At 47.6% G+C, this 10,440-nt stretch overlaps 1 protein-coding gene across 1 annotated transcript in view; it reads right to left on the bottom strand.

Annotated features, from left to right (window-relative positions):
* xkr7a (XK related 7a) overlaps positions 1-8,705 on the bottom strand; it is a 40,040-nt gene extending 31,335 nt beyond the window's left edge. Inside the window, exon 1 of the mRNA XM_063207582.1 lies at positions 8,143-8,705. Coding sequence (XP_063063652.1) covers positions 8,143-8,705 — 563 coding nt within the window. The remainder of the gene's footprint in view (positions 1-8,142) is intronic.
* Positions 8,706-10,440: the final 1,735 nt, after the last annotated feature.

The following is a 10,440-nucleotide window of genomic DNA, read 5'->3' as shown; positions in this document are numbered from 1 at the left end:
TGCGTTGGAGCTCCCCTCACCAAACTCTCAGGTGGATCAAGGACACTGAACCTATGCCAGAGGCATGGAGGCGGCCAGGTTTATTCGTGACCAGAACTCTACCTCTGTAGGACAGTCTCAGATAACAGCCAATTCCACCTAGACAACCTGGCAGACACCTTCCCCAGCAGCCCCTCCCAATTCCTCTCCTGAAATGTAGAGCCCCCCCACAAAAACCCCCCAACACTTTGAGCCCCTCCCTCCCCCACTCCAGTCCCCCAGGAAGAGAAGGTGGGCCACTATCGGCCCACTTCCCATTAAAAACCCTTCACTTTTTGCCCCAGTTTACCATGGCTGACGATGCTTTCCCATATGCCTCTAATGCCCACACACATAATCAACATCCCCCCTGATGAGAAATAAACGCCGCCAGTTACATCATCAGCGTATGCTGAAATGCTACACGTGGCCCCTTAGGATCCCCAGGGAACCACAAAACCCCTTAAGCCCTCCCTGAGCTTACTCAAGAGTGGTTCTATGGCCAGGGGTATATAACTGGCCTGACAGTGGACACCCCTGCCGTATCCCACGTGTCAGTTCGATAGGCCTGCTTAACCCCCCTCCCACCTTAAGTATGACAGGACGCATCACTGTACAATAGTTTTAGCCACGCCAACATCCTTTCCCCAAACCAAAAACCTTCAACATTAAACAGATACTCATGATTCACCCTATCAAAAGCATTTTTCTGATCAAATGGATAGAAGACCCACATCAATGTCTTTGAGTTGTGCACAGTCAATAACATCTCTCACAAGAAACAGATTGTCTGTTATTGTGCGCCCTGGCACACAATACGACTGATCCTCATGGACAAGGAGCGACAAAAATTGCTTAATTCTGTTTGCCAGGCACTTGGAAAAAATTTTGTAATCCAAACACAATAAGGAAACAGGCCTCCAGTTCTTCAGCAACCCCAAGTCCCCCTTTTTGGGTAGAAGAAGCGACAGCACAAGCACGCCTGGAGCTTGTTGGCAGCCGTCGCTCCCTGAAACATTCCTGCAGCATTTCAAAATAGGTCCTGACCAATAGTCCCCAGAAGTGCTGATAAAAGTCCGCTGACAGGGACCGTCAATTCCTGGCGCCCGCCCCTTCGCCATTTGCTGGACCGCCTCAGTCAACTCCAGAAAGGTCATTTCCCGGTCCAGGGCACCCTGTCCTCTGGGCTTAGGACTGGGAGGCCCTGGCACAGCTGCTCAGCACACAGAGGGTCACATTCTGTTTTGCTGTACAGGCCCCCAAAGAAGTCTATTGCAATGTCTCTCATTTCCACGGGGTTGGTAGTTACGGTCCCATCTTGGCGCTTTAGGAAAACCATGTGCTTCTGCTGCACTGCCTTCCGCTCCCAAGTTAAAAAAATATGAGGTTGGAGCGTCCATGTCCTTCACCGAAGAGAACCTGGCTCTCACCAGGCCCCTTTTGCTCGTTCATGCAAAAATGAACTCAGTTCTTTCTTTTTTTCATTAATGTCCACAAGTGCATTCACATCCCCCCCGCCTCCATCCTACTAATCTCCTCCTCCAACCTTCTTATATTCCCCTTCAAAATGGCAGTAGCATTGAAAGTATACCTCTGGCAGAACAACCGTATTTGAGTTTTACCCATCTCCCACCATTGACAGACAGTCTCAAAATCACCCCTCCGAGCCCTCCAGATCTCCCAAAAAGAAACCAAAATTTTCACAAAAAAGTATTATCCTTTAAGAGCGTATTGTTAAAATGCCAGTAATATTTTGGCCTTGGTGAAGTTGATAAACAGAAAACCACTGTAACCAAATGATGGTCTGAGAACCCACAAGGCATGATAAGGGAATTTACAATTTTGTTATTATGAGACCCCGACACATAAAACTGTCTAATCTAGCACCGCCACCCTTGAGTCCACTGCTTTAACCCATGTGTATTGTTTAGCCAAAGGATTTCTACTTCTCCATACATCAAACATATCCAACTCCTTCACAAAAATGTGTCTAATACCCGCCCCGATGCGGGGTGACTCTCCTCCCCGAGTCTATCCAGGGGCCCCGTTTACTGTGGAATTCCAGTCCCCCCCCCATAATCACGGCATGCATCCAGGTTCTGTTGCTTTAAGAAATCCCCCAACCTCCTATAGAGTGTCATTCGTTCAGCCCCAGTGTTATAGGCATAGACATTAACCAGTATGTAAGATTCCCTTTTATCCCCACTCTTGCCATTAATACCCTCCCCTGCACCACCTCAACAGTAGATTCCAATGTGACATCTAAATGTTTCCCATAAATGCACTGCAACCCCAGCACTTAAATTAGTCCCATGACTCAAAATGCACTCCCCCTCCCACCATCTCCTCCATTCAATTTTCATTGTAACAGTCTGTATGTGTTTCCTGTAAAAACACCACATCCAATCCCTTTAACTTTACATACTCTGACACCAGAGCCCTTTTCCCCCTATCCCTCCCACTATTGATATTAAGGGATCCCACAGTTTAAAGTTTCCATAGAGAAAAAGAAAAGGGGGGAAAAGAGAACAAAGAGAAACGAAACAACCAGAACCCAAAAAGAAAGACATAAAAAGTGGAGCCATCATGGAGAACTAAATAGCATAAACTAAAATCACTTTCCCAAACACTGAAGCTTCCGTAGTTTTCGTATTTTCGCCAAATGATTTTTCAAACGATAATTCTTCCTTTTACTCAAACTGTTTCGGCCCTGCCTTCTTTCTCCAGTACATCACAGACTGATCAAATTTCTTTAAATCGGGGAAAAACTCCCGCACATCAACAGCCCGTCCAAATGTATCATCCAAAAATTTCACTATGCTCTCCAGGGAGTAAACATTATCCTCTGTTATCTGTGAGGACAGTCACCTCAGAAATATCGGAATATTCTGAGCAGGTGTCATCTTCTTCTATCTCGTCGTCAGACAGCAACTCTTTCTCATCAGGCAACATGCCTCCGTCCACGCTAGCGTCTGCACTGCTGACCGCGCCTACCACCTCCTCTGAACCACCAGCGGACTGCGCATCAATACCAGCCTGCTCACTAACAACAACAATCTCAGTCTCAGTTACCATTTCTCCCCTGCTTAACTCAGCACCACTCTCAGCCACCGGGCCCCTCCGTGGTCGCCTGGGTCACTGACTCCTCAACCAGCTTGCGTTCGCTCCTGTGAGCTCCACTATCAGCGTGCACCTCCTCCCTACCTGCAGCAGCCCTGCCCTCGCTACTCATCTGCTGCCCCCCCTCGCCCCCCAAATCAGTTCTAGAGGGACACGTAGCTTTTATATGGCCCTGAAGTCCACACTCAAAGCACCGCATTTCCCCTGTACTGGCATACAACATGTACGATCTTCCTTCATACACACAGCGAAAGGATACATTAAGACGCCGGCGAGTTTGCCGGTAAGAACATGTGCATCTGTCTTCGAAATGACAATACATGACTTAAGGATGCATCCTTACATCCAAGGGAAATCAGTTTCATTGGACTAGCCTGTTTCCCGAATCTCGAGAGTTCTCTCTCAATTAGCTCGTTCGGGATAAAAGGTGAAACATTGGAAATAACAACTCTAGTCGTTGGCGAATGTAAAGGCGTAACTCTAACAAAAAACTCCACTTACCTTAAACGCCGCTTTCCACCAGCCTGTTTGCTAGGGCCTCCCGTGACAAAAACACAACGACTGCTGTGTTCATTCTGGAGGCCGACACAATGTTTTCACCGCCGACCTCCTTACTCATCTCCAACAAAACTTTTCCACCGAAACGCCATCCACGGGGACGCACCTGACTCCATTCCGCAGCGAAAGAGCTGGAGTGTTACACGCCATCTCCACGCTGTCGGAAGCTCAGAGGCTCCCGCAGCCCAGTAAACCAACCAGAACTTTTAAATCGGTCTAAATCGGTCTACGAAACAGCTACAAAACCCTGAAAGAAAGAAAAAGATAGGAGAAAAAGTTTGAAAGTCCCTCCGTGCCACTCACACACACTCACGCTCCCACACGCCCACAATCCCAGCATGCAGTGCAGTGCAGTGTGTGTGTGTGTGTGTGTGTGTGTGTGTGTGTGTGTGTGTGTGTGTGTGTGAGAGAGAGAGAGAGAGAGAGAGAGAGAGAGAGAGAGAGAGAGAGAGAGAGAGAGAAGAGTATGTGCAGGTACAGTATATGTTAATATGTACGCATGTTAATATGTATGAATGACAGTGTGCGTTCGTCATCATCAAGATCGTTCGTCATATGAAGAAGCCCATCTGTCCACTGCTACATGCATCTTCACAGGAATGGGGTGGTGTGTGTGTGTGTGTGTGGTGTGTGTGTGTGTGTGTGTGTGTGTGTGTGTGTGTGTGTGGTGTGTGTGTGTGTGTGTGTGTGTGTGTGTGTGCACGCGCATGTGCACACGCATTAAGAGAGGGAAACAGAGAGAGAGAGAGAGAGAGAGAGGAGGAGAAGAGAGGAGATGGAGGGGGAGTCCTCCAAAAAGACAAGGGGATTAAGCAGGCAGCAGGCTGATAATGAGGAAGGTGGACATATAGAGTGGAACAGGGGGGGGGGTATATGAAGGATATACGTAGGGAGACACAGAGAGAGAGAGAGAGAGAGAGAGAGAGAGAGAGTGACAGAGACAGAGAGAGACAGAGACAGAGAGAGCGAGAGACATACAGAGACAGAGTTACAGTAAAGAGGCAGAGGGCGAGAGGAGAGGAGAGAAGAGAGAGGATAATTGGCGTGGCTGTGAGGGCCTTAGAGTAAAGAGGCAGAGGGCAAGAGGAGAGAGAGAAGAGAGGATGATTGGCGTGGCTGTGAGGGCCTTGAGATCAGTTGTAGTAAACATCATTAACCCCTTGCTGCCCTGTGGATCCGCGGGGCACTGGAGCAGCGCCAGGCAGCAGCTCGCGCCTGTCACTGCCAATCACATCAATCTGCTCTGGGCAGACTAGACCAGAGAAGGTGCCAGTGTGTGTGTGTGTGTGTGTGTGTGTGTGTGTGTGTGTGTGTGTGTGTGTGTGTGTGTGTGTGTGTGTGTGTGTGTGTGTGTATGTGTGTGCCTGTAACTGTATATGTGTGTGTGTGTGTGTGTGCGCACATGCATGCGTGCACATGTGCACACGTGTGTGGAGGCAGATGACTTATTCAACACTGGGGTCAAGGGCATGTCTTAGTGAATGAAGACTCACATGCGGGCCTCTATTTACACAGCAACCAGCGCTAACAGCACTGACTATGGAGGTCAGATAGTCAAGCTAGCAACCAGCGCTAACAGCGCTGAGTATGGGGGGAGTCAAGCTAGTCCTTGGGGAAGACGGGCACATGAAGACAACTAGAGCAGTTCAAGCACAACCACAGCAATGTTGCCAGATGTGTTTGATCAAATCCCGCCCAAAAGGTGCTCAAATACCACCAAGAAGCGCTAAATTCCGTTCAATTTGAGTAAATTGCATTGCTTTCTATGAGCATAAAACTGCAGAAAAAAATGCCAAATAGACGATTTTTCCCATTTTTATCCGCAGACGGCCATCCCAAGCAGCCCAATTGGGCAGGTAACCGCCCAATCTGGCAACACTGAACTACAGGCCCATGGCAACAACAGTCTTGCAAATCCAGTGCAAGAGAAACCAAGTCAGTGGCAAGGAGACTGTATGGATGGACAATGTTATTTTAATGTCCTCAATGGAATTTGTGAGTTCTATTTCTTAGCGTGGAGCACGCTTCACTCATTCTCATGTGTTTTTGTGCGAGGGTTCTGGCAAATTCTTTAAGATTTTTTTTTAAGAAAGAGTGGCTTTTTTCTTTATTTGCACGCATTTCTGCCTTCATATGCATTCTTCATTGAGTTCATAAAATGTACAATATTTTAAAGAGGTCATTGAACACACAATTTCATTGAATTCTATGACAATGACAATAAACTCTTGAATCTTAGGGGAGGAGGAGAGTTGCCACACCCGGCTTCGAACCCCGGCCTATGATGCTCTGACTGCTATAGGCTACAGTACACCTAAGAGCCAGGTAGCCAGGCCGCGCCCTGCGCCCTCCTAGTGACGCAACATCTTCAGCGTTGCGTCAGGCAAGGAGCAATACAAATATAATTTCTCAGCTCCGGAGAAACTCCTCTGGAAAAACTTGGGAACTCCTCCCACTTTGTCAGGAAGAAAACAACCGACAGCAAACCAAGTGAGGAGGGGCAACCATGCTGTTTGGGAAATGTTAATTGTTATGCTTTTGATCAGAGCAAGTCTCGAAGAGATTTGGAAGTCGATGATAATCAGGCTAGGAGCCAGGCTCATTGACGAGTCAGTCAGAGCGTATCCACAACCCTAGTGATAGTAACAACTTGTGAATGTGAATGACTACTAAATACACAGAACAAACCCAACAAAGTCGCTTTTAATAGAGGCCGACAAATCAAGTGCAGATGAAACATCATTGAAGCCTAACTGTAGTCTTCAGCAGAGGTTTCAATACTGGAAGAAAAAAAAATGCGGCCTCAGCTCAACTGACTTCACTAAACAGCTGATCTACATGTCTTAATGCCCACTGTGGTCAGGTCAAATCTGCTTCAGAGATGACTTGATCTAGCCTGGCTATGGCGACAACAAGGCTCTGTGAGTGCTTGACTATCCAAGGCACTCTTCCACAAAGTTGAAATAGCTTTATTAAACGGCTAAATCATTACAGACATGTTAAAAACGCCGCCATGATTCGGCCAAGGTGTGGCCTCCATCAGGACTAGACACTGCAAGTGCTGGTAAGTTTTTGTATGTGAGTAAATGCTTCATACTCTTGTTCGGCTTGCTAGTCATAAATATTGGAATATCGCAATACAGAGCAGAGGTGAACCGTTTCATACATACTGTATACCTATTACAGATGCTAAATGTAGCCTACATACATCAAAAGATAACACATATACTATTGGAGAATATTGCAATCAGAAGAAATGGAGCAGAGGTGAACTGTCTCAGAGACATACTGTATACCCATTACAGATGCTAAATGTACACACACCAAAAGATAATACATATAGAAAACCATTACTGTGATGAACAGCCATAAACATATCACGACAACGCTCTGGCTCAGGCAGCCTTATAGCACTCCAACTATGCAGTAGGCTTTACACTAGCCCATTCTATGAAGCTTCCCTAAGCACCAAGCATTATGGATGCGTTTCCCTTTGCTCAGAAGACAATGCGTGTGTGTATGTGTGTGTGTGTGTGTGTGTGTGTGTGTGTGTGTGTGTGTGTGTGTGTGTGTGTGTGTGTGTGTGTGTGTGTGTGTGTGTGTGTGTGTGTGTGTGTGTGTGTGTGTAAAGGCGGATTGCCGCTTGACAGATTGAATGAGTAGATGAGACGACTTTTCTCTCCGGGAGATTATTGACCCAGAAGCTCGAGCGATGGATGAGGAGGAGGGGCTAACGAATCCCCCCCCCCCCCCCCCCCAATACCTCACAGATGATGATGAACTGGCACGAGACAACAGGAAATATTGTACGGAAATTGTCTCGAGGAGAAATAACTCTTGCCTAATCACCTGTTCTGTGTGCGTCTGTGCGCGCGTTTCACCTCACTTGAAGTTCCTCTGTAAATACAGCGACACCCTCATGACCTAGATATGAATTATTACCGGAGAGAGAAGGCATTTTATCGCCATTAAATAGCTCCCCTTGTGACTGGTGATGAATGATAGAGCTATCCTAATTAATTTCCTGCCGTGATGGCTATAAAAAAAATGACTAGCTCCGATACAAACCCAACCGTTTCCACACACCACATCATCACACAGGCTCAGTCCTTCTCCCATTCACGCTTTGATGTGGGTGTGCTACACTTGATGGGGGCTAGAAGGCTGTTCACAAAAGAGTGTCAAATTACAGCTTTCACCATTTGTATGAGCTGACTGTAATATTGCATTTGGGGCAAATAATTGTGCCGGAACCCACATCGAACTGATAGCCTACTCCACGGTATGTTTTCTTAAACTGAAGTGGAGTGGGCAAATATTGTGATCTGACCGCACATGCACATTAATCTTTCTGTCCAGGCTCCTCGTCTGACACCCTGGATAAAGAGCCTCCCTGGGCTCTTTGTACGTTCTACCTGTCTTTGAAAGGCAGTTGAAATGTCTTACCTCCAGACTTGAGCCAGCTGCAGGATGTGAACCAGGCTCTGGAAGAGCCACACGCAGGCTCTGCAGCAGCTCTCTGCCGTGGTTCGAGTTTTCGTGGCGGCAGCAGGCAGCGCCTCATCAGTCGCATCCGAGCGGCCAGCGCCCCGCTGATGATCGCCGCTGCCCTTGGTGCTGAAATGGCTATCCGCACCTCCACCGCCACCGCCAGACGCCGCGACCACCGCGGCTGCTGCCGTGTCGCTCGCACTGGTGTCGGCGAAATCGTAGGCGAACCATCGGAAGCTGAGCACTTGCACAACCAGAGACGGGACAATAATGAAAACCAGCGTCGGCGCGAAGCACCAGTAGTTCCCCCTTAGGAAATAGTCGGCCGCTAGCCACAGGTCTGAGGCCCCGTCCGAGAAAAAGACCAAAAGGGCACAGAGTGTCCAGCAGCAGTCCAGAACCGTGTAGCGCTGAGCGGGTTGGCGAGGCTGTGGCGACCGTTGCTGGGGACCGGGCAGGCACGCGGGCGCTGTTTCGTTTTGCAAGGAGACGGCTGCACCATCCGATTTAGCGGCCATATTTGTTGTAGAAGAGTAGAAAAGGGAGACGGGAGAGAAAGGGAGGGGGTCGTGTGATGTGTGTGTGTGTGCTCGACGTGTGTATATCGTGTGCATGCGTGTGCGTGTGTGAGTGGATGTGTGCGCACGCGAGCGAATGTGTGGGAGGGCTGGACAGAGAGGGGCAAAAAAGAAGAGCGGGAATCTGGTTGAATTCCATCCGAGCAGCAAGAACAAGCTGCCTAACTTCGGAACATTTCCATTGACATTAATAGTAACTGCATCATTCATATAGATGGAAACTCAAGAACCCATTGTTACCCCTTCAATCTCTCTCTCTCTCTCTCTCTCTCTCTCTCTCTCTCTCTCTCTCTCTCTCTCTGAATGGACGGATGGATGGATGGGTGAATGAAAGAGATGCTCGGTCTCTCTTTGTGTCCCTGCATCTGAGGGAGAGAGGAAGCTGCACCCCCCCACGGTAATGGCTAAATGGTCTCCTAATGCACGGAGAGCTGTGCTGTGCTTACCTGGCAAGCTTTCTTGTTTTCTGGGTATTGATTTGAGCCAGCCACAGTCTCTCTCTCTCTCTCTCTCTCTCTCTCTCTCTCTCTCTCTCTCTCTCTCTCTCTCTCTCTCTCTCTCTCTCTCTCTCTCTCTCTCTCTCTCTCTCTCCCATTTGGCAGTTCAATAATGACCATAGCCTATCTTTTATTTTCCCCACAGTGTTACAAACATACTGTTTCCCATCAATGCCATGTGTCAAGTAGGTAATGTTCTATAAACATCTGTTAGAATCAGTTTGAGTAGCCTCAGCCTGACACCACTCTGGCAAGAGGCATGGACAGATCGACGTTCTGAATTGAAATGTAAACACTTTGATTGCATGAGGTCTGCATGATGTGTGATTCAATCGTGTGCCTACTTTTAAAAATACATGTATAACTTAAAGGGACACTGTGTGAGATTTTTAGTTGTTTATTTCAAGAATTTATGCTGCCCATTTACTAATGTTACCTTTTTCATGAATACTTACCACCACCATCACACTGTAAGTATTTATTATGACTGGAAAAATTGCACTTTTCATACATGAAAATGGGAATCTTCTCCATGGTCCGCCATTTTGAATTTCCAATAGCCATTTTTAGGAGCTGGGGGGGGGGGGGGGGGGGGGGGTATGGCTGTCCCGGGCCCAGGGAAATGGGGGGCCCATAATTGAGTCCTCATTACAAGAAATGTATTGGGTGGGGAGCCCTTTCAGATGACTTTGTCCTGGGCCCAGCCAAAGCTGTCAGCGGCCTTAAACATATCAATATTAAACAAAACAAGATTTTCAATGGGAAACTGCATTGCAAGTTGCTATTTTAGTTAGCAACAATGTTGTCGAGAAACACACCCCAGGACTGGCACTAACATAGACAGACAAACACCCACACATGGACACACGCAGGCACACACACACACACACACACACACACACACACACACACACACACACACACACACACACACACACACACACACACACACACACACACACACACACTGTGTCTTGTGTCTGTATATGTAAGAGACAGACACAGAAACTGATTAAGAGACACAGATACAGATAGACTACCCACAGTCTGGGTCTCTGTATAGAACCACTGTGTGCACAAAATAATAACACCAGGAGGATTCTGTATTCACTTCAAAAACTAATTGCATTTTGATAGAACATAGGTCATTGTGACCTACGGTTAGACCTAGACTGACT

This window comes from Engraulis encrasicolus, chromosome 10 (assembly GCF_034702125.1).
Source record: "Engraulis encrasicolus isolate BLACKSEA-1 chromosome 10, IST_EnEncr_1.0, whole genome shotgun sequence".
NCBI lineage: Eukaryota > Metazoa > Chordata > Actinopteri > Clupeiformes > Engraulidae > Engraulis > Engraulis encrasicolus.
Note: the sequence above shows the minus strand (reverse complement) of the source record. Positions and strands in the feature narration are given on the sequence as shown.